This window comes from Carcharhinus amblyrhynchos, chromosome 34 (assembly GCF_965287045.1).
Source record: "Carcharhinus amblyrhynchos chromosome 34, sCarAmb.v2.hapA, whole genome shotgun sequence".
Taxonomy (NCBI): Eukaryota; Metazoa; Chordata; class Chondrichthyes; order Carcharhiniformes; family Carcharhinidae; genus Carcharhinus; species Carcharhinus amblyrhynchos.
The window spans coordinates 4,485,345-4,510,142 of record NC_137357.1 but is presented as its reverse complement, the minus strand read 5'-3'; the positions used below and the strand labels follow the sequence as shown (position 1 = coordinate 4,510,142).

Genomic DNA, 24,798 nt, shown 5'->3' with positions numbered 1-24,798 from the left:
CAGTGCAGAAAGAGGCCATTCGGCCCATCGAGTCTGCACTGAACACAATCTCACCCAGGCCCTACCACCATATCCCTACATTTTACACCCACTAATCCCTCTAACCTGCACATCCCTGGACACTAAAGGGCAATTTCTTAACATGGCCAATCAATCTAACCCGCACATCTTTGGACTGTGGGAGGAAACCAGAGCACCCAGAGGAAACCCAAGCAGACACGAGGAGAACATGCAAACTCCACACAGACAGTGACACAAGCTGGGAATTGAACCCAGGTCCCTGGTGCTGTGAGGCCACAGTGCTAACCACTGTGCCACTGGGTCTTGATCTGTGTGGAGTTTGCATATTTTCCCCATGTCTGCGTGGGTTTCCTCCGGTTTCCTCCCACAGTCCAAAAGACGTGTGGGTTAGGTGCTAAATTCTCCCTCAGTGTAACCCAAACAGGAGTGTGGTGACTTGGGGATTTTCACAGTAACTTCATTGCAGTGTTAATGTAAGCCTATTTGTGACACAGATAGTCAATGAGTCAGACAGTATAAGTGAGTGGGTGAGGGTCTGGCAGATGGGAGTACAATGTTGGTAGATGTGAGGTCATCCATTTTGGTAGGAATAACAGCAAAATGGACTATGATTTAAATGGTAAAAAATTGCAGCATGCTGCTGTGCAGAGGGACCTGGGCGTCCTTGTGCAGGAATTGCCAAAAGTTGGTTTTCAGGTGCAGCAGGTAATGAAGAAGGCAAATGGAATTCTGTCCTTCATTGCGAGAGGGATGGAGTGTAAAAACAGGTTATGTTAATGCTGTGTAAGGTGCTGGTGAGGCCACATCTGGAGTACTGTGTACAGTTTTTGTCTCCTTACTTGAGAAAGGATATACTGGCACTGGAGGGGGTACCGAGGAGATTCACTAGGTTGATTCTGGAGTTGAGAGGGTTGGCTTATGAGGAGAGACTGAGTAGACTGGGGCTATACTCATTGGAATTCAGAAGGATGAGGGGAGATCTTATAGAAATATATAAGTTTATGAAGGGAACAGATTAGATAGAAGCAGGGAAGTTGTTTCCACTGGCGGGTGAAACTAGAACTCGGGGGCATGGCTTCAAAATAAGGGGGAGCAGATTTAGGATTGAGTGGAGGAGGAACTTCTTCACCCAAAGGGTTGTGAATCTGTGGAATTTCCTGCCCAGTTGAGGCTCCCTCACTGAATGTTTTTAAGGCAAGGATAGATAAATTTTTGAACAGTAAAGGAATTAAGGGTTATGGTGACCGGGCAGGTAAGTGGAGCTGAGTCCACAAAATGATCAGCCATGATCTTATTGAATGACGGAGCAGGATCGAGGGGCCGAATGGCCCACTCCTGCTCCTAGTTCTCATGTAGGACACAAAATCCTTCTGGTTATTATAAAAAGGAGGGAACGCAGAGGCCTGCAACTTAGGCCGAGGATTAGGCCTACCAGAGGGTTAACACCTATCAGGTGACGAGCTCTGGCCTGTTGGAACTAAGCGATGCGGCCCAGCACACACCTCGCTTTGCTGGCTTCCATCCCCCCACACACTGGCAGAACCTTCCGGAACACACTCACATCTGTCTTTCCCTTCCGCAGAGGGACGAGAGGAGAGCGGGGGAGCGAAGGGAGGAGCAGATCGGTCGGGTGCTGGGGGACGTGGGTCCCAGCATGCTCCTCTGCAGCATCTCCGAGTCCATCTGTTTCTTCCTGGGTAAGGCCTCCATTTTGTTTCCATCCTTTCCCCGGACGTTGGGGGGTCGGGGGGAGGGTTTGGTTCCGAGGAGCCCAGGGCGCCCACGTTTCTTTCACAATTTGTTCTTGTTTCGTAACGGAATCCGAATTTACCCACCTCCACCCTCCTGGGGCTTGGCCTCTCCCTTTGGGGACCACAGGCCTGGAGATCTCCAAGATGGTGGGGTTGTTCTCTAACCCAGCACCACAAACCCAGAGTGGGCAGGGTTGGGATTCCAGGACCAGGAGGGAAGTCAGACCCTGGGCAGCTGTGGGAGGGAGGGTCGGGGGAGACGGTGGGGGGGGGGGGAGAGGGTATTGGGGTGGCACGGTGACAGAGAAAGAGGCAGAGAGATGGAGAGAGAGAGAGAAAGAGAATGAGCAGGGAAGAGCGAGATAGAAACAGAACGGGACAGAGAGAGAGAAAAAGAGACAGACAGACAGATAGAGAGAGAGAGAGAGGGAGACAGAGAGAGAGGGAGACAGAGAGAGAGGGAGACAGAGAGAGAGAGAGACAGAGAAACAGAGAGAGAGAGAGGGAGAGAGACCGAGAGAGAGACCGAGAGAGAGACAGAGAGAGAGACAGAGAGAGAGAGACAGAGAGAGAGAGACAGAGAGAGAGGGAGACACAGAGAGAGAGACAGAGAGAGAGAGAGACAGAGAGAGAGAGAGAGAGAGAGGGAGACAGAGAGAGGGAGACAGAGAGAGAGAGACAGAGAGAGAGAGACAGAGAGAGAGGGAGACACAGAGAGAGAGAGACAGAGAGACAGACAGAGAGAGAGAGACAGAGAGAGAGAGACAGAGAGAGAGACAGAGAGAGAGACAGAGAGAGAGGGAGACACAGAGAGAGAGACAGAGAGAGAGAGAGACAGAGAGAGAGAGAGAGAGGGAGACAGAGAGAGAGAGACAGAGAGAGAGACAGAGAGAGAGGGAGACACAGAGAGAGAGACAGAAAGAGACAGAGAGAGAGAGACAGAGAGAGAGGGAGACACAGAGAGAGAGACACAGAGAGAGACAGAGAGACAGACAGAGAGAGAGAGACAGAGACAGAGAGAGAAAGAGGGAGAGAGAGCAGAGGACAGCAAGTGGAGGAATGAAGTTACATTGTGAAATGTCTGCACTCAGTGCTGAGGGTGGATGGGTTACAGGTTCGATTGGTGAGACAGTGTCCCTAGAGTGCGTCTCGAGCTTCACTGGCAGAGAGAGGACAGGGAGAGGACAGTGGGGGGGGGATCCGGGAGCTGGAAGAGGAGGAGAGGGGGTGGGGGAATGAGAGAGGGGACCGGGAGCTGGGTTAGGAGGTGGGGGGGGAGTGAGAGAGGGGACCGGGAGCTGGGTTAGGAGGTGGGGGGGGGAGTGAGAGAGGGGACCGGGAGTTGGGTGAGGAGGGAGTGGGTGGGGAGTGAGAGAGGGGACTGGGAGCTGGGTGAGGAGGGGAGGGGGTTGGCGGGGAGTGAAAGAGGGGTCCGGGAGCTGGATGAGGAGGGGAGGGGGGGAGGGGGAGTGAGAGAGGGGTCCGGGAGCTGGGTGAGGAGGAGACAGGGAGGGGGAATGAGAGAGGGGACCGGGAGCTGGGTGAGGAGGAGACGGGGAGGGGGAGTGAGAGAGGGGTCCGGGAGCTGGGTGAGGAGGAGACGGGGAGGGGGAGTGGGGGAGGGGGAGTGAGAGAGGGGACCGGGAGCTGGGTGAGGAGGAGACGGGGAGGGGGAGTGGGGGAGGGGGAGTGAGAGAGGGGACCGGGAGCTGGGTGAGGAGGAGACGGGGAGGGGGAGTGAGAGAGGGGACTGGGAGCTGGGTGAGGAGGAGATGGGGAGGGGAAGTGAGAGAGGGGACCGGGAGCTGGGTGAGGAGGAGACGGGGAGGGGGAGTGAGAGAGGGGACCGGGAGCTGGGTGAGGAGGAGACGGGGAGGGGGAGTGAGAGAGGGGACCGGGAGCTGGGTGAGGAGGAGACGGGGAGGGGGAGTGAGAGAGGGGACTGGGAGCTGGGTGAGGAGGAGACGGGGAGGGGGAGTGAGAGAGGGGTCCGGGAGCTGGGTGAGGAGGAGATGGGGAGGGGAAGTGCCTGGGCACACAGCGAGAAGCGCTCACCCTTCGCCTCGCCATCCCTCCCGCAGGTGCCCTCACCAAGATGCCCGCTGTCCGTTCCTTCGCACTCTACGCAGCCCTGGCCGTAACCTTCGACTTCCTCCTACAGATGTCTGCGTTTGTCGCCCTGATGTCCTTGGACGCTCGGAGAGAGGAGGTATTGTCTACTCTTCAATATCAGTGGAATTCTTCACGGCACCTCACTGTATCTGCTTTCATCCTGTCAGAGAGGGCCTATTGTAGACTCACAGAGATATCCAGCATGGGATGTGGCCCTTTGGCCCATCGCCTCAACGCTGACTCAATTTCCTCAACTGAACTAGCTCCATTTGGCCCATATCCCCGCTCTCATCCATGCACCTGTCCAAATGTCTTTTAAATATTGCCATTGTGCCTGTCTCTACCCCCCTCCCCTGGCAGCTCATTCCACACACACACACCACTCTCTGTGTGAAAAGGTTGCCCCTCAAGTCCCCTTTCCCCTCTCACCTTTAACCTATGCCCTCTAGCCTTGGACTCCCCTCACCCCCCATGTACTCATCCAGAAGTCTCTTAAAAAGCCCGATCACATTTACCTCTACGCCACCAACAGCAGCCGATTCCACTCACCCACCACCCTGTGAGTGAAAAACTTACCGCGATATCTCCTCTGTACCTACTCCCCAGCACCTTAAACCTGTATCCTCTTGTAGCGACCATTTCAGCCCTGGGAAATAGCCTCTGAGAATCCACCCTATCTCTACCTCTCAACATCTTATAAACCTCTGTCAGGTCACCTCTCATCCTTCGTCTCTCCAGGGAGAAGAGACCGAGCTCCCTCAACCTATCCTCAGAAGGCATGCCACCCAATCCAGGCAACATCCTTAGAAATCTCCCCTTTCAATGGCTTCCACATCCTTCCTGGAATGAGGCGAGCAGAACTGCGCACAGTATTCCAACTTGTCTTGCATCAGGTTAAGAACGGTATTACCGCTGACTTGCTCGGTCTGGTCTCTCCTACAGTCGGGCAGACTTGACATCTGTTGCTGTGTCCACTCGAAGCGGAAGAAGTTGAGAAAGAAGCACGAAGGCCTCTTGCTGCCCTTTATGAGGGAATATTACGCCCCATTCCTGCTCCATCCTGTCACCAGTATCATCGTGGTAAGAAAGATATCCATCCCATTCATTCCCAAGCACTGGGGGCCGCAGTTGGAAAGCCCAACCTGGACTGAACCTTCCTTAGGCTCCATTGGGAGCCTCCATTTCATACTTAAATGCTGAAGAAGGTTTCTCTTTACTTGTTTCAGGGACATGGATGAGCCAGCATTTTATTGCAAAAAGTCTCACAGGTTTATTTGGTAGTAAAACGCCACTAGCTTTGCCTGGTGTTGTGAGACTTCTTACTGTATTAACCCCAGTCCAACTCCACAGCATTTATTGCCCATCCCTCGTTGCCTGTTTCCGTGCTGTGAACCTCTATGACCCTGGAGCAGGTTTTGTCTTCGAATCATGGGTCTTTAAGCTTTCTCTCATGTCTTGCTGTCCGTTTCCTATGCCCTGACTGACAATTCTTTCTCCTCCAGTTTGTCCTCTTCCTCTTCATGCTGTGCGCTGGGATATTCCTGACCCTCCACGTCCGCGTGGGACTTGACCAGGAGCTTGCCCTGCCAACGGTCAGTATTTAACCATCATCTTCCCATATGGGGAGGGCGATGGCCTCGTGGTATTAATGTTCGCCTACTCAACCAGAAACTCAGCTAATGTTGCAGGGACCTGGGTTTGAATCCCGCCATGGCAAATGGTGGAATGGGGTGGCACAGTGGTTAGCACTGCTGCCTCACAGTGCCAGGGATCCAGGTTCATTTCCATCCTTGCATGACTGTGTGGAGTTTGCACATTCTCTCCATGTCAGTGTGAGTTTCCTCCGGGTGCTCCAGTTTCCTCCCACAGTCCAAAGATGTGCAGGTTAGGTGAATTGGCCATGCTAAATTGCCCCTTAGTATCTAAATAGTGCAGGTTAGGTGGATTGGCCATGCTAAATTGCCCCTTAGTGTCCAAAGATGTGCAGGTTAGGTGGATTGGCCATGCTAAATTGCCCCTTAGTGTCCAAAGATGTGTAGGTTAGGTGGATTAGCCACGCTAAATTGCCCCTTAGTGTCCAAAGATGTGCAGGTTCGGTGGATTGGCCATGCTAAATTGTCCCTTAGTGTCCAAAGATGTGCAGATTAGGTGGATTGGCCATGCTAAATTGTCCCTTAGTGTCCAAAGATGTGCGGGTTAGGTGGACTGGCCATGGTAAATTGCCTCTTAGTATCGGGGGACGAGCAGGGTAAATATTTGGGGTTATGGGTGGGTGAGATTGTGGTGAGATGGGCCAAATGGTCGCCTCCTGTACTGTAGACATTCTCTATCGCACCTCATGATCGATGAGTCTGATTGAAAACTCTCTCTTATCCTGTGCCCTGTTAGGACTCGTACATGCTGAAGTATTTCGCTGCCCTCAACGAGTACTTCGAGGTGGGGGTCCCGGTGTACTTTGTCACCAGGGCAGGCTACAACTTCTCCACGATTGATGGAATGAACGGTGTCTGCTCCAGCGTGGGCTGCGACAACAACTCAATGACACAGAAGATTCAGTATGCCACCAAGTTCCCCCAAGTGTGAGTAGCGTAGGATTTAAGGAGTGTGTGTACGCGTGCGCGTGAGTATGTAATTTTTCTGTACTCACATCTGGAGGCACTTTGACCAGATGTGGATTCACCTTGGCAAAGGGCAGGTTGGAAGGGGCCACAGCGTAGATTCACCAGAGATGAAATGGTTAATTTTAAGTTGAAAGCTTATTTATCAGTAGCCTCCATTAACACCGCAATGAAATGACTGTGTGTAAATCCCCACCTGTTCGGGTTACACTGATAATTTAGATCCTAACCCACACATTTGACTGTGGGAAGAAACTGGAGCACCCAGAGGAAACTCACGCAGACATGGGGAGAATGTGCAGCCTCCACACAGACAGTGATCCGAGCCGGGAATCGAACCCAGCTCCCTGGTGCTGTGGAGCAGCAGTGCTAACCACCGTGCCGCCCCACAGAAATAGAGAAACTAGAAATGGGAGTAGGTCATTTGGACCTTCGATCCCTCCTTGTACCCCCATATCCCTTGATCCCTTTAAACCCAAGAGCTATATCTAATTTCTTCTTGAAATGGGCCTGGTAAACCTTTGCTGTACTTCAGCAAGACGTCCCAATTCCTGTATTCAATGTTCTGACCAATGAAACCAAGCATCTCGAATGCCTTCTTCACCACTCTGTCCACCTGTGATTCCACTTTCAAGGAGCTATGAACTTGTACCCCTCAATCTCTTTGTTCTGCAACTCTCTCCAACGCCCTACCATTCATTGAGTAAGTCCTGCCCTGGTTCAATCTCCCAAAATTCATCATCTCGCATTTATCTAAATTAAACTCCATCCGAGGGCACTATTTTACCATTTTTAGTCCGGGTGGGCATGGAACTGGGAGGGTTCCACATACGACCTTCTGGCCTGTTTTTAAGCCCCCACCCTCCCCCATACCCACTCTGGCTGTGGCTGGCTTCAGAAGGCTGTGGGCAGGATTTAACACGCCCGAAAGCCTGCAGAGGGAGCTAGTGCGCGTGTGCTCTATCAATAGCAGACGTCTGACAGACAAAAAGGTTATTTCGCCTTGTGGGAGAGTCTCGGAGTGGAAGGGCAGAGATGAGGAGGAATTTCTTCTCTCAGAGGGTGGAGAATTATTTAGAAGTCTGCGGAGGCTGGCTCGTTAAATATATTCACGACAGATCAGTAAGGGAATTGAGGGGATAAGGTGTAAAAGTGGGCCGAATGGCGTCTTTTTGTATTGATTTGTGGGACATTGGGCAATGTTGGCTGGGCCAGCATTTATTGCCCATCCCTAGTTGCCCAAGGGCATTGAGAGTCAACCACATTGCTCTGGAGTCACCTGTCGGCCAGGCCAGCGTAAGGATGGCAGATTTCCTTCCCTAAAGGGAATCCCATGGCTTTTTCCGACTATGGTTACATGGTCAACAGAAGATACTTAATTCTTGATATTTTTTATTGAATTTGAATTCCACCATCTGCCGCGGTGGGATTCGAACCCAGATCCCTGGAACATTAGCTGAGTTTCTGGATTAATAGTCCAGTGATAATACCACTAGGCCATCGCCTCCCCATTCTGGTGCCTGGATTTGAAAAGCAGACTACTGTGGATTGAGAACCACATTTTGTAACCTCTCGTGATTTCTTGGAGACCAAGTAATTTTTTTTCAATACGGTGCCAAAGCGTGGTGACTTCCTGCAAACTATGCCCAGCACTGCTGCTTCACAGCTCCAGGGGCCTGGGTTCGATTCCTGACTCGGATCATTGCCTGTGTGGAGTTTGCACATTCTCCCCGTGTCTGCGTGGGTTTCCTCCGGGTGCTCCGGTTTCCTCCCACAGTCCAAAGATGTGCAGGTTAGGTTTACTGGCTGTGCTAAAATTGCCCCTTAGTGTCCTAGGATGCTAAGGTTAGAGGGATTAGTGGGTAAAATACATAGGAATATGGGTGTAGGGCCTGGATGGGATTGCGGTCAGTGCAGACTCGATGGGCCGAAGGGCTTCTCTCTGCACTGTAGGGTTCTCTATTCTTTCTTTTACTCTTGATCCAAGCTTCGAAAACTTCATTCTAATTCTTTTAAACTCTCAAACAATGCTACGCTGAAGTTAAGAAAGTCCACCAACATCTTCTTTCTCGGGGGGGGGGGGGGGGCGAAGGAAATTTGGCATGTCAGCTACGACTCTCACCAACTTTGACAGATGCACCATAGAAAGCATTCTTTCTGGTTGTATCACAGCTTGGTATGGCTCCTGCTCTGCCCAAGACCGCAAGGAACTAGAAAAGGTCGTGAATATAGCCCAATCCATCACGCAAACCAGCCTCCCATCCACTGACTCTGTCAACACTTCCCCCTGCCTTGGGAAAAGCAGCCAGAATAGTAAAGGACCCCACCCGCCCTGGACATTCTGCTTCCACCACCTTCTGTTGGGAAAAGGTATAAAAGTCTGAGGTCACGTCCCAACCGACACAAGAACACCTTCTTCCCTGCTACTACAAATTTGAATGGACCTACCTCACACAAAGTTGATCTTTCTCTACACCCTAGCTGTGACTGTAACACTACATTCTGTACTGTCTTATTTCCTTCTCTACGAATGGAATGTTTTATCTGTATCGCGCGCAAGGAACAATACTTTTCACTGCATCCCAATACACGTGACAATAATAAATCAAACAATACTTTTCACTGTATCCCAGTACACGTGACAATAATAAATCAAACAATACTTTTCACTGTATCCCAGTATGTGACAATAATAAATCAAACAATACTTTTCACTGTATCCCAGTACATGTGACAATAATAAATCAAACAATACTTTTCACTGTATCCCAGTACATGTGACAATAATAAATCAAACAATACTTTTCACTGTATCCCAATACATTTGACAATAATAAATCAAACAATACTTTTCAATGTATCCCAATACACATGACAATAATAAATCAAACAATACTTTTCACTGAATCCCAATACATGTGACAATAATAAATCAAACAATACTTTTCACTGTATCCCAGTACACGTGACAATAATAAATCAAACAATACTTTTCACTGTATCCCAGTACATGTGACAATAACAAATCAAACAATACTTTTCACTGTATCCCAATACACGTGACAATAACAAATCAAACAATACTTTTCACTGTATCCCAGTACACATGACAATAATAAATCAAACAATACTTTTCACCGTATCCCAATACATGTGACAATAATAAATCAAACAATACTTTTCACTGTATCCCAATACACGTTACAAATCATAAATCAAAGAATACTTTTCACTGTATCCCAGTACGTGACAATAATAAATCAAACAATACTTTTCACTGTATCCCAATATATGTGACAATAATAAATCAAACAATACTTTTCACTGTATCCCAGTACATGTGACAATAATAAATCAAACAATACTTTTCACTGTATCCCAGTACACGTGACAATAATAAATAAAACAATACACGTGACAACAATAAATCAAACAATACTTTTCACTGTATCCCAGTACACGTGACAATAATAAATCAAACAATACTTTTTACTGTGTCCCAATACATGTGACAATAATAAATCAAACAATACTTTTCACTGTATCTCCATACACGTGACAGTAATAAATGAAACAATACTTTTCACTGTATCCCAGTACACGTGACAATAATAAATCAAACAATACTTTTTACTGTGTCCCAATACATGTGACAATAATAAATCAAACAATACTTTTCACTGTATCTCCATACACGTGACAGTAATAAATGAAACAATACTTTTCACTGTATCCCAGTACACGTGACAATAATAAATCAAACAATACTTTTCACTGTATCCCAAGACATGCGACCATAATAAATCAAACAATACTTTTTACTGTATCCCAATACATTTGACAATAATAAATCAAACAATACTTTTCAATGTATCCCAATACACATGACAATAATAAATCAAACAATACTTTTCACTGAATCCCAATACATGTGACAATAATAAATCAAACAATACTTTTCACTGTATCCCAGTACACGTGACAATAATAAATCAAACAATACTTTTCACTGTATCCCAGTACACGTGACAATAATAAATCAAACAATACTTTTCACTGTATCCCAATACACGTGACAATAATAAATCAAACAATACTTTTCACTGTATCCCAGTACACGTGACAATAATAAATCAAACAATACTTTTCACTGTATCCCAGTACACATGACAGTAACAAATCAAACAATACTTTTCACTGTATCCCAGTACACGTGACAATAACAAATCAAACAATACTTTTCACTGTATCCCAGTACACGTGACAATAATAAATCAAACAATACTTTTCACTGTATCCCAGTACACGTGACAATAATAAATCAAACAATACTTTTCACTGTATCCCAGTACACGTGACAATAATAAATCAAACAATACTTTTCACTGTATCCCAATACACGTGACAATAACAAATCAAACAATACTTTTCACTGTATCCCAGTACACGTGACAATAATAAATCAAACAATACTTTTCACTGTATCCCAGTACATGTGACAATAACAAATCAAACAATACTTTTCACTGTATCCCAATACACGTGACAATAATAAATCAAACAATACTTTTCACTGTATCCCAATACATGTGACAATAACAAATCAAACAATACTTTTCACTGTATCCCAATACATGTGACAATAATAAATCAAACAATACTTTTCACTGTATCCCAATACACATTACAAATCATAAATCAAACAATACTTTTCACTGTATCCCAATACACGTGACAATAATAAATCAAACAATACTTTTCATTGTATCCCAATACAAGTGACAATAATAAATCAAACAATACTTTTCACTGTATCCCAATACAAGTGACAATAATAAATCAAACAATACTTTTCACTGCATCCCAATACATGTGACAATAATAAATCAAACAATACTTTTCACTGTATCCCAATACATGTGACAATAATAAATCAAACAATACTTTTCACTGTATCCCAATACATGCGACAATAATAAATCAAACAATACTTTTCACTGTATCCCAATACACGTGACAATAATAAATCAAACAATACTTTTCACTGTATCCCAATACACGTGACAATAATAAATCAAACAATACTTTTCACTGTATCCCAATACACGTGACAATAATAAATCAAACAATACTTTTCACTGTATCCTAATACATGTGACAATAATAAATCAAACTTACCTTCTGATTAATATTTGTTCCTCCTCAGATCCTACATAGCTATTCCAGCATCCTCCTGGGTAGATGATTTCATTGATTGGTTGAACCCGATGTCTCGCTGCTGTCGCTTGTACACCTTGGGACCCAACGCTGGCAAATTCTGCCCAGCTACCTCCAGTAAGAGCTTTCTCTACAGCCTCTTTGATTCGTTTTGTTTTTCACACCGGTCGCTGCATCTGGAAAATCATCAGGTGGGATCTGGGTCAGAATGGATTGGAAGAAATTGTTCCCGTTAACGGGAAGATTAAAAGACAGAGGACACAGGTTGAAGGCAATTGGTAACAAACACAATTATCGTGTCACAGAATCCCTACATTACAGAGTGAGGCCATTTGACAACAATCCCACTCAGGCCCCATCCCCCTAACTCCAAGTATTAACACTGCCAATCCTGCTGAGACTAAGAGACAATTTAACATGGCCAATCCCCCGAACCTGCATATTTTTGGACTGTGGGAGGAAACCCACGCAGACATGAGGAGAACATGCAGATTCCACACAGACAGTGACCTGAGTGGGGAATCGAACCCGAGTCCCTGGTGCTGTGAGGCAGCAGTGCTAACAATCATGCTATCATGTCACCCTGGTAACTGACTCCACTCCTCAGGGGAAAGGTCTCTTCCTATCCACCCTATCTATGTCCCTCATCATTGTGCCTTAATGTTAAAAGGTGTGTGGGTGAGTTGGATTAGCCCTGCTAAATTGCCCCTTAGTGTCCAAAGATGTGTGGGTTAGGTGGATTGGCCATGCCAAATTGCCCCTTAGTGTCCAAAGATGTACGGATTAGGTGGATTGGCCATGCTAAATTGCCCCTTAATGTCCGAAGATGTGAAGGTTAGGTGGATTGGCCATGCTAAATTGCCCATTAGTGTCCAAATATGTGCAGGTTAGGTGAATTGACCATGCTAAATTGTCCCTTAGTGTCCAAAGATGTGCACGTTAGGTGGACTGGCCGTGCTAAATTGCCCCTTAGTATCCAAAGATGTGTAGATCAGGTGGACTGGCCATGCTGAATTGCCCCATCATATCAGGGGTACTAGCTAGGGTAAATGTACGGGTTTATGGGGATAGAGTTTGGGTGGGATTGTTGTCAGTACAGACCTGATGGGATGAATGGCCTCCTTCTGCACTGTCGGGATTCTATGATTTAAGGTAAGAGACAGGGGATTTAGAGTGGATTCGAGGAAAATCCATCCAAAGGGTGGTGGGAATCTGGGACTCGATGCCTGAAGGGGGCAATAGAGGGGGGAAACTCTCACTGAAGAAGTGGTGCCATAGAACCCAAGGCTACAGACAAAGTGCTGGGAAAATGGGGTTACAATAGATCGGTGCTTGATTGGCCGAAGCGTCTTTTCCTGTGCTGTTAGATCTCAATGACTGCAGTGAAGGTTTACCAGGCTGATTCCGGGGATAGGTTTGAAGGGCTGAATGGCCTCCTCCTGCTCCTATCTTCTATGTGAGGGGCCAAATGGCCTCATTTTGTGCCTCTTGATCTCCATGTGTTCCAATATTTCTTGCAAACGAGGACTCTTCTACGTTCTAATTGAGGTTGGGATTACTCATGTATTTTTTTGGGAGTTAAATGCATTTCTGTCTCTTGCCCAGATAAGCTGTGTTTGAAGAAATGCATGAAATCCAATGAGAGTGGTATCATCCGGCCCAACAACAAACAGTTCAATCTCTATCTACCCGATTTCCTGAATGATGTTCCCACCCTGCAGTGCTCCAAGGGGTAAGGCCCTTCTCGGTTGGCAGGTAGGCCGGTTCGGAAGGTCAGACGGGGAGAGCTCAGGCGTCCGGGGTCCTGGGATAGCGACGGCCAAGTCGGTGACGCCAACCCCATTGGGTGAAATGGCACCCCTCCACTCTTCATCGCAAAATAGGTGGCACAGTGGGTTAGCACTGCTGCCTCGCAGCGTCCGGGTTCGATTCCCTGCCTCGGGTCACTGTCTGTGCACGTTCACCCCGTGGGTTTCCTTCGGGTGCTCTGGTTTCCTCCGAAAGACGCACTGGTTAGGTGCTAAATTCTCCCTCAGTGTAAACCGGACAGGAGTGTGGGGATTTTTCACAGTAACTTCATTGCAGTGTTAATGTAAGCCTTACTTGTGACACTAATGAATAAACTTGAAATTGAATGATCAGAATATAAGGAATAAGTTGGGTATTTCGTTCAGTAGCTGCCATTCAATGACAACAGGAGCAGAGGGAGACCATTCGGCCCTTCAATCTTGTTCTGTTATTCATTTTGATCTTGACTGATCATCCAACTCAATATCCTGACCCCACCCCCCCGCCACTTTCCTCCCCTATCCCTTGATCTCTTTAGTCCCAAGAGCTATATCTAATTCCTTCAAACACAGAACAGTACGAACACAGGAACAGGCCCTTCGGCCCCACAAGGTTGTGCTGAACATGATGTCAAATTAAACTCATCCTTTCTCCCTGCCCTTGCCCCATATCATTCTATTCCTTGCATATTCATCTAAAAGCCCTCCCCCAATCGTATCTGCCTCCACTACCACCCCCGGCAGCGCATTCCAGACACTCTCCGTGTAAAAAACTTACCCCTCACATCTCCTCTGAGCTTTCCCCCCTCTCACCTTCTTGAAATCACACAATGTTTTGGCCTCAACTACTTTCTGTGGGAGTGAATTCCACACATTCACCACCCTCTGGGTGAAGAAATTTCTCCTCACCTCAGTCCTAAAAAGGTTTATCCCTTGTCCTGCTCTGGTTAATTTCTGGAATCCCTCGACCTCCAGCCGAAGAAGAACGTTCTCTTTCTTCATCTCAATCCAAAATGGCTGACAACTCATCCCGGGTGGGGGCTGGAGGCCTGCAGGGCCAGAAACATGGTCAGCCATTCAAATGTGACTCCAATGGGGCTAAAAGACCTTACCGGTGGAAATTCTACCCTGTGGGACTCCTTGTTCCAGTTCCCCTACCCCAGCGTCAACCCCATCACACCCCCCTTGGAAAAGTTCAGTCAGACTAAGACCACAAGAACTAAGAGCAGGAGTAGGCCATCTGGCCCCTCGAGCCTGCTCCGCCATTCAGTAAGATCATGGCTGATCTTTTTGTGGACTCAGCTCCACTTACCCGCCATAATCCTTAATTCCTTTATGTTCAAAAATGCTTGCCTTAAAAACATTCAGTGAGGGAGCCTCAACTGGGCAGAGAATTCCACAGATTCACAACCCTTTGTGTGAAGAAGTTCCTCCTCAACTCAGTCCTAAATCTGCTCCCCCTTATTTTGAGGCCATGCCCCTAGTTCTAGTTTCACCCGCCAGTGGAAACAACTTTCCTGCTTCTATCTTATCTATTCCCTTCAAAATCTTACAAGTTTCTGTAAGATTTTCCTGCATCCTTCTGAATTCCAATGAGTACAGCCCCAGCCTACTCAGTCTCCGCTCATAAGCCAACCCTCTCAACTCCGGAATCAACTTGGTGAATCTCCTCTGCACCCCCTCCGGTGCCAGTATATCCTTTCTCAAGTAAGGATACCAAAACTGTACACAGTACTCCAGGTGTGGCCTCACCAGCACCTTATACAGCTGCAACATAACCTCACTGTTTTTAAACTCCATCCCTCTCGCAATGAAGGACAAAATTCCATTTGCCTTCTTCATTACCTGCTGCACCTGAAAACCAACTTTTTGGCGATTCATGCACAAGGATGCCCAGGTCCCTCTGCACAGCAGCATGCTGCAATTTTTTAACCACACTCCAGGGAATGTAGACCTCAGTCTCCTTGGACAATCCCCTCTTGGTGTCTATGTTGAGTGTACAAACGGCTCAGGGGTTAACTATAAGTCGATGATGGTGGAATGAACAGTTTGTAAAAGTTAAACAGTCCCTCAGTCCACGCTATCCGTCTTTCTCTCGCTGTAAGGATGTGATTTCCTTTTCAGAGGCTTGGGAGCTTACGGGGACGCGGTGAAAAGGGGCAAGAGCGGCGAGATTCTGGGTGAGAATTGAGAATATTTTAATTTATAATATGGGGAGACAACGGCCTAGTGGTACAACTGCTAGACTATTAACGTGCCGGGGACCTGGGTTCGAATCCCGCAGATGGTGGAATTTGAATCCAATTTTTAAAAATCTGGAATTAAGAATGAAACCATTGTCGATTGTCGGAAAAACCCTCCCTTTAGGGAGGGAAATCTGCCGGCCTCACCCTGGTCTGGCCTACATGTGACACAGCGATGTGGTTGACTCTCAACTGCCCTCCAAGGGCAACGAGGGATGGGCAATAAGTCCTGGCCCAGCCAGTGACACCCACAAATGAATATAAAAATACACCCGTGCCTCTCAAGCCTGTTCCACCATTTAATAAGGTCATTACTAACCTCAAACCTGTACCTTGACCCCTTGTGCCTAACAACACCAAGAATAAATCAAAATGAGAAAAAGATGAAAATATCCTGCGGATTCTTTCCATCGGAATGGTAAAACAGCGATCTAGAATCCAGTGATCATCGCCAATAAGAGACACTTTAACCCACATCCCTTGAATCCCCCCCCTACTGGAATCCTGGGGGTTACCACTGACCAGAAACTGAGCTGGACCCAGCCATATAAATACAGTGGTTACCAGAGCAGGTCAGAGTCTGGGAATCCTGCGGAGAGTAACTCACCTCCTGACTCCCCCCAAAGCCTGTCCCCCATCTACAAGGCACAAGTCAGGAGTGTGATGGAATACTCCCTACTTGCCTGGATGGGTGCAGCTCCAACAACACTCAAGAAGCTCGACACCATCCAGGACAAAGCAGCCCCGCTTGATTGGCACCCCATCCACAAACATTCACTCCCTCCACCACCGACACTCAGTAGCAGCAGTGTGTACCATCGACAAGATGTACTGCAGCAACTCATCCTTAGACAGCACCTTCCAAACCCACAACCTCTCCCATCTAGAAGGACAGGGGCAGCAGATACATGGGGAACACCACCACCTGCAAGTTCCCCTCCGAGCCACTCACCATCCTGACTTGGAAATATATCGGCCGTTCCTTCACTGTCGCTGGGTCAAAATCCTGGAACTCCCTCCCTAACAGCACTGTGGGTGTACCTGCACCACACGGACTGACTGATGTCCAATAACAATCCTGGAACTCCCTCCCTAACAGCACTGTGGGTGTACCTCCACCACACGGACTGACTGATGTCCAATAACAATCCTGGAACTCCCTCCCTAACAGCACTGTGGGTGTACCTACACCACACAGACTGACTGATGTCCAATAACAATCCTGGAACTCCCTCCCTAACAGCACTGTGGGTGTACCTACACCACACGGACTGACTGAGGTCCAATAACAATCCTGGAACTCCCTCCCTAACAGCACTGTGGGTGTACCTACACCACAGGGACTGACTGATGTCCAATAACAATCCTGGAACTCCCTCCCTAACAGCACTGTGGGTGTACCTACGCCACCCGGACTGACTGATGTCCAATAACAATCCTGGAACTCCCTCCCTAACAGCACTGTGGGTGTACCTACACCACACGGACTGACTGATGTCCAATAACAATCCTGGAACTCCCTCCCAGCCAGCAAGGTCCACATCCAGTAAATGCCACCCACAGTGCTGTTAGGGAGGGAATTCCAGGACTGTTACTGGACATCAGTCAGTCCGTGTGGTGTAGGTACACCCACAGTGCTGTTAGGGAGGGAATTCCAGGACTGTTATTGGACATCAGTCAGTCCGTGTGGTGTAGGTGCACCCACAGTGCTGTTAGGGAGGGAGTTCCAGGATTGTTATTGGACATCAGTCAGTCCGTGTGGTGCAGGTACACCCACAGTGCTGTTAGGGAGGGAATTCCAGGACTGTTATTGGACATCAGTCAGTCCGTGTGGTGTAGGTGCACCCACAGTGCTGTTAGGGAGGGAATTCCAGGATTTTGACCCAGCGACAGTGAAGGAACGGCCGACATATTTCCAAGTCAGGACGGTGAGTGGAGGGGAACTTGCAGGTGGTGGTGTTCCCCGTGTATCTGCTGAAAAAGGCCCCCAGTTCAGCCCTATGTTTGTATCATTTTGTGCTCTCGGTATTAATGTTGAGGATTTGTGGAGTTAGATTTTTATCGTAGGGGGATTGACGTTGTGGTGTTGTGACTCCCGTCTTACTCCTGGGATTTGAATCCTGTTATGCGGACTGTCCGAAATATTGAGTGTGTTCTCTGGGGGTGGATGTGGTCTGCGTCTCGTTGCTGGCCTTAATCACCTCAGTGTGACGTGTGTTTATGACCAGCCTCCAGGTTCATGGCCTATCACACACCTCTGAAAAACTCCCAGGAGTACACCGCAGCTCTGAAAGCAGCCCGACAACTCGCGGCTGACATCACCGCCACCATGAGGGAAATCCCTGGAACGGACCCCAACTTCGAGGTTTTCCCCTACACGTGAGTTTACGTTGAAGACTGAAAGTGTTCGCTTCGCAGAGGGCGGTTTTGTTTGAATTAAGGTGCCGCCCTCCAATCTACCACGCGTGTTTGTATCATACATACCGCTCTGCATTTGATTGAGTGCGCCTGTGCATCTATGCTTGCTGAGCTTGACTATTCAAGCCGAAGTGTGGACTCAGAGTAAAGTGCAGAAGTGAGCAAGAGGTCGCGGCTGAAGGGTGTTAGCAGGCATGTGGAAGAACTGGAGTAACTTCTGTCCCATACGTGGACACGCGTGTCATCGTTGCATAGATAGGAGGTAGAAAATGTACAAAACCTTCTAGCCTGGGCATTCCGCTCTGCACAGACTGCTGGGTTCCCCAGGAAGAGGGAATTGATTTTTTAAGGCCCCTGTTTCCATATTGTAAGCAGGTTACTATGAGCGCACACACTAAACCCCATTTGCAGTTGATTGCATTTAACTTAGATCCCTCACCACTCCACATGCTTCAGTTAAAACATGTGCCCTGACCACTTGATACAGATATAGAATCCCTCCAGTGCAGAAAAGGCCATTTGGCCCACTAAATCTGCACCAACTCTCTGACAGAGTATCTCATCCAAGCCTTCTCACCCACCCTATCCCCGTAAACCCACACATTTCCCATGGCCAATCCATCTAACCTACACATCTTTGGATACTAAGGGGCAATTTAGCATGGTCAAGCCATGTAACCTACACATCTTTGGACACTAAGGGGCAACTTAGCACGGCCAATCCACCGAACCTGCACATCTTTGGACACTAAGGGACAATTTAGCACGGCCAATCCACCTAACCCACACAAGTTTGCAGGATAAATACATGGGGATAGGAACTGGGTGGGATTGCTGCTGGAGCAGGCTTGATGGGCTGAATGGCCTCTTCTGCACAGTAGGGACTCTATGACAGGCACTGAACATTATGTCTCTTGCAGGATCACCTACGTATATTACGAACAGTACCTGACTGTGGTGGAGGAGGGAATTTTCAACATCGGATTGTGCCTGATCCCGACCTTTGTGGTCTGCTGCATCCTACTGGGAATGGACATTCGGTCGGGAATTCTGAACCTCATAACGATTGTTATGATCATTGTGGACACAGTGGGAGTGATGACACTGTGGGGGATCGACTTCAACGCGGTGTCCCTCATCAACCTCGTCACGGTGAGACTCCAACACTGCCTCCTCAACCCCTCCTGCCCATCAAGCTCGCTCCCTGCCAAACAACCCAATAAGTCCCAATCCCTATCCTCTACTGTATCCGTGCATCCCAGCAAATTTATTTCCATCAATTCCCCATCCAATCTCCTTTGGAAAACATCCATCGTCCCCACTTACACGGAATTGGAGGGCCGAAGGGCCTATTCCTGTGTTGGACTTTTCTTTGTTCTTTGTTTGTTGACTGGGTCGTGTGTGTGTGTGTGTGTGTGAGAGAGAGAGAGGGATTCTACTCAGTTAATGGTAGGGCATTGGGGAGAGTTATAGAACAAAGAGATTGAGGGGTACAGGTTCACAGCTCCTTGAAAGTGGAGTCACAGGTGGACAAAGTGGTGAAGAAGGCATTCAGCGTACTTGGTTTCATCGGTCAGAACACTGAATACAGGAGTTGGGACGTCTTGTTGAAGTTGTACAAGACATTGGTAAGGCCACACTTGGAATACTGCGTACAGTTCTGGTCACCCTATTACAGAAAGGATATTATTAAACTAGAAAGAGTACAGAAAAGATTTACTAGGATGCTGCCGGGACTTGATGGTTTGAGTTATAAGGAGAGGCTGGATAGACTGGGACTTTCTTCTCTGGAGTGTAGGAGGCTGAGGGGTGATCTTATAGGGGTCTATAAAATAATGAGGGGTACAAATCAGCTCGATAGTCAATATCTTTTCCCAAAGGTAGGGGAGATTAAAACTAGAGGGCATAGGTTTAAGGTGAGAGGGGAGAGATACAAAAGGGTCCAGAGGGGGAATTTATTCACACACAGGGTGGTGAGTGTCTGGAATGAGCTGCCAGAGGTAGTAGTAGAGCTGGGTACAATTTTGTCTTTTAAGAAGCATTTAGGCAGTTACATAGGTATAGAGGGATATGGGCCAAATTGGGACTAGCTTAGGGGTTTTAAATAAAAAGGGGTGGCATGGACAAGTTGGGCCGAAGGGCCTGTTTCCCTGCTCTATGACTTTTATAAGTAGACCTGTTTTGTAGCAGCCTGTGTGATTTTTATACCTGTGTGACGATGAACCCTCATGAGCGTCGGGGTCTAATCAGATATCTGTTGCCTCCTCCCAGGCTGTCGGGATGTCCGTGGAGTTTGTCTCTCACCTCACCCGTTCCTTTGCCGTCAGCACCAAGAGTAACAAAGTGGAGCGGGCGAAGGATGCCACTGCTACCATGGGAAGCGCGGTACGTATGGCAAGGCAGGGGGGGCATGGCATCTTGGCCATGGGTTTGCGCGAGCAGACGGGTGAGGTATATTCCCCTTCTGTGACTGTCTTCTCAATAGCAAGACATACAAACCACTGTGTGGATGGCACAGTAGGTTGGCATCAGCTGTCTCACAGCGCCAGGGACCCGGGTTCAATTCCCGGGCTTGGGTCACTGTCTGTGCGGAGTCTGCAAATTCTCCCCGTGTCTGTGTGGGTTTCCTCCGGATGCTCCGGTTTCCTCCCAGACTCCGTGCTGGTTAGGTGCTAAACTTTCATCAACAGGAGTGGCGATAACTTCAATAACTTCATTGCAGTGTGAATGTAAACCTTACTTGTGGCACTATTAAATAAACTTTTAACATTAATGTCCCACCCAACAAACCCAGCACAAAGGTAGGTTTTTGATTTTTTTGTTTAACAGATCTTTTTCCAATCAACCCAATCAAAGTCTCAATGAATGAAACCTTCCCGATCCAAGCTGACAAGCTTCTTTCTGTCTTGGCCTTAGTACACATGACCCAAGCTGATTGGGTCAGGCATGACACCTTCGCCAAGGCTTGACCTCATTTGCATCTGAGCCAAAAGGCCGAGATTTGAAACATTTCTTCAAATGAAGCCTCAGTGTAACCCCATGACTTGGAGTACTGTGCGCAGTTCTGGTTGCCTCATTACAGGAAGGATGTGGTAGCTACTGAGAGGGTGCAGAGGAGATTTATAAGGATGTTGCCTGGATTGGGTGGCATGCCGTATGAGGATAGGTTGAGGGAGCTCGGTCTTTTCTCCCTGGAGAGACAAAGGACGAGAGGTGACCTGATAGAGGTTTATAAGATGTTGAGAGGAATATACAGGGTGGATTCTCGGAGGCTTTTTCCCAGGGCTGAAATGGTCGCTACGAGAGGACACAGGTTTAAGGTGCTGGGGAGTAGGTACAGAGGAGATGTCAGGGGAAAGGTTTTCACTCACAGGGTGGTGGGTGAGTGGAATCGGCTGCCGTCGGTGGTGGTGGAAGCAAATTCGATAGGGTCTTTTAAGAGGCTTCTGGATGAGTACATGTGACTTAATAGGATTGAGGGTTATAGGTAAGCCTAGTAAGTTAGGGATATGATCGGTGCAACTTGTGGACCGAAGGGCCTGTTTGTGCTGTAGTTTTTCTATGTTCTATAACATCATCCAAGATACCACACCTGATATTAGCCAAAAGGCCGAGAAGTGATTGCTTCTTACTTATTTCAACACTTACTGAACAATTCTGAGTGTGCTAATAGCTACATGGATTTAAGACAGCAGTCACATTCGTAATGTGGTTCCCATGTGTACAGGCTCAAAATAACATACAATCGCACACAGTGATCCATTCTCTGCAATTAAAAGGAATATGTCCAAGCTTTGGACTTGTATTTTCAAATTATCCGGGTGCTTGGGGAACCGCTGGATGTTTCCTCCAGGGCAATGCCTCGGAGTCAACCTGCCATGAGCTCCCTTGTCATATAAATTGTTGCGAGAGTTGGAAATCTGGCATTCTTGTCCTGGTGAGTCCAAGTTGAAAAACTTCGACAGCATGTCTCTTTTCTTGGCAACATTGATGCTTGAAGCTAAACGACTGTTTATATACATGAAGAAGGTTATACTTACAGGGTAAAGGTATAAAGGCGCCTGTCTTTTCACCCGATTCTGTTTGCTTCCCCCACAGGTCTTTGCAGGCGTTGCCATGACAAATCTCCCCGGAATTATTGTCCTGTATTTTGCCCAGTCACAGCTGATCCAGATCTTCTTCTTCCGGCTGAACCTGGTGATCACATTACTGGGCCTGGTTCACGGCCTAGTCTTCCTCCCTGTGCTTCTCAGCTACTTTGGTAAGTGCCAACATCTTCAAGGGCACTGCGGGATGGCGCCCTGATTGAAGGGCAGGAACAAGGGGAGCAAGCAGAGCGGGCAACATTAAGCCACACAAATAGAAGTGTGATGTTCATTGGAATTGGAACAGAATGTAAAAATAGAGAGTTATTCAAGAACAGCTTCTTCCCCATTGCCGTCAGACTTTAGAACGGACCTACTTTATATTAAGTTACTCTTTCTCTACACTCTAGCTATGATTGACACTACATTCTGCACTCTCTCCCTTCCTTCGCCCCATGTACTCTATGAACAGTATGCTTTGTCTGTATAGCATGCAAGAAAAAATACTTTTCACTGTATCCTAATACATGTGACAATAATAAATCAAACAATACTTTTCACTGTATCCCAATACATGTTTGATTTATATTCACGTATCATTTTTGATTTACCATTGTCCTGTGTACTGGGACACAGTGAAAAGTATCGTTTGATTTATTGTTTTCATGTGTACTGGGACACAGTGAAAAATATTGTTTGATTTATTATTGTCACGTGTACTGGGATACAGTGAAAAGTATTGTTTGATTTATTATTGTCACGTATTGGGATACAGTGAAAAGTGTTGTTTGATTTATTATTGTCACGTGTACTGGGATACAGTGAAAAGTATTGTTTGATTTATTATTGTCACATGTACTGGGATACAGTGAAAAGTATTGTTTGATTTATTATTGTCACATATATTGGGATACAGTGAAAAGTATTGTTTGATTTATTATTGTCACATGTACTAGGATACAGTGAAAAGTATTGTTTGATTTATTATTGTCACATGTATTGGGATACAGTGAAAAGTATTGTTTGATTTATTATTGTCACACGTACTGGGATACAGTGAAAAGTACTGTTTGATTTATTATTGTCACATGTATTGGGATACAGTGAAAAGTATTGTTTGATTTATTATTGTCACATGTATTGGGATACAGTGAAAAGTATTGTTTGATTTATTGTTGTCACGTGTACTGGGACACAGTGAAAAGTATTGTTTGATTTATTATTGCCACGTGTACTGGGATACAGTGAAAAGTATTGTTTGATTTATTATTGTCACATATATTGGGATACAGTGAAAAGTATTGTTTGATTTATTACTGTCACATGTATTGGGATACAGTGAAAAGTATTGTTTTATTATCATCACATGTGTCGGGACACAGTGAAAAGTATTGTTTGATTTATTATTGTCAAGTGTACTGGGATACAGTGAAAAGTATTGTTTGATTTATTATTGTCACATGTACTGGGATACAGTGAAAAGTATTGTTTGATTTATTATTGACACATGTACTGGGATACAGTGAAAAGTATTGTTTCTTAGGCGCTATACAGACAAAGCATACTGTTCATAGAATATATAGGGGAGAAGGAATGGAGAGAGTGCAGATGACAGTGTTACAGTCACAGCCAGGGTGTAAAGAAAGATTGGCTTCATGTATAGTAGGTCCATTCCAAAGTCTGGCAGCAGCAGGGAAGGAGCTGTTGTTGGGTTGGATGTTGGTGGTGTGGACAGCTGAATTACCTGACGCTCTCGGGTCTTTCTATTTTATCAGTGTTGAAGTAGCTGGGGGACCTGTTCAATATTCTCACTTGCTGTTGTCAGGTCTTTCAACAACCGTGTCCACCTTGACTTACAGGCCCGGCTGTCATGCCTGCTGCGTTACCACGGCAACACGAGCTCGATGAAGCAGCGCCAGGGAAGGTGCTCGCGGCCGAATCCTTCCGGAACTTTGGGTTTGAGGGCGCTGAGCCCGGCAAGGACCAGCAGCCAACGCTGCATAGCAACGGGGCAGTCAAGATGGAGGAGCTTCCGGTGACCAGGGACAGCGGGCAGCCTGCGGCGGAAGAAGCCGTCTCAGAGGGAGCTCCGGCAGACCCCGCCCCCGCCTCGCTCTGAGGCCTCTCGCAGCCTCGGCGGTTCGAGTTCTCCACTCCAGTCGGACACGGGCCTACCCGGCCCTCAGACCCGGAATGTTCCACCCGGCCACGGGGCCCCTCACAATTGTTCCCGTCCGTGCAAATAATATCACATTAATTCACACTGCTGCTCCAACACACACACACACACACAAAGTGAACACTCGATGGCGCCAGGTTTTCCCCAGCTGGCACAGCGGTTAGCACTTCTACCTCACAGCGCCAGGGACCCGGGTTCACTGCCCGGTTCAGGTCTGTGTGGAGTTTGTATATTCTCCCCCTCCCTGTCTGCGTGGGTTTCCTCCGGGTGCTTCTGTTTCCTCCCACACTCCAAGGATACGTGCGGGTTAGGGCGTTTGGCCATGCTAAATTGTCCCTGAGTGTCCAAAGATGTGCAGGTTAGGTGG

At 47.2% G+C, this 24,798-nt stretch overlaps 1 protein-coding gene across 1 annotated transcript in view; it reads left to right on the top strand.

Annotated features, from left to right (window-relative positions):
- Positions 1–24,371, top strand: part of npc1l1 (NPC1-like 1) — a 32,535-nt gene extending 8,164 nt beyond the window's left edge. Inside the window, 13 exon segments of the mRNA XM_080216884.1 lie at positions 1,604–1,718; positions 3,854–3,981; positions 4,827–4,964; positions 5,387–5,476; positions 6,273–6,463; positions 11,709–11,836; positions 13,325–13,451; positions 15,631–15,686; positions 17,978–18,128; positions 19,088–19,319; positions 20,439–20,552; positions 22,266–22,428; positions 24,112–24,371. Coding sequence (XP_080073010.1) covers positions 1,604–1,718; positions 3,854–3,981; positions 4,827–4,964; positions 5,387–5,476; positions 6,273–6,463; positions 11,709–11,836; positions 13,325–13,451; positions 15,631–15,686; positions 17,978–18,128; positions 19,088–19,319; positions 20,439–20,552; positions 22,266–22,428; positions 24,112–24,371 — 1,893 coding nt within the window.
- The last annotated feature ends 427 nt before the right edge of the window (positions 24,372–24,798 follow it).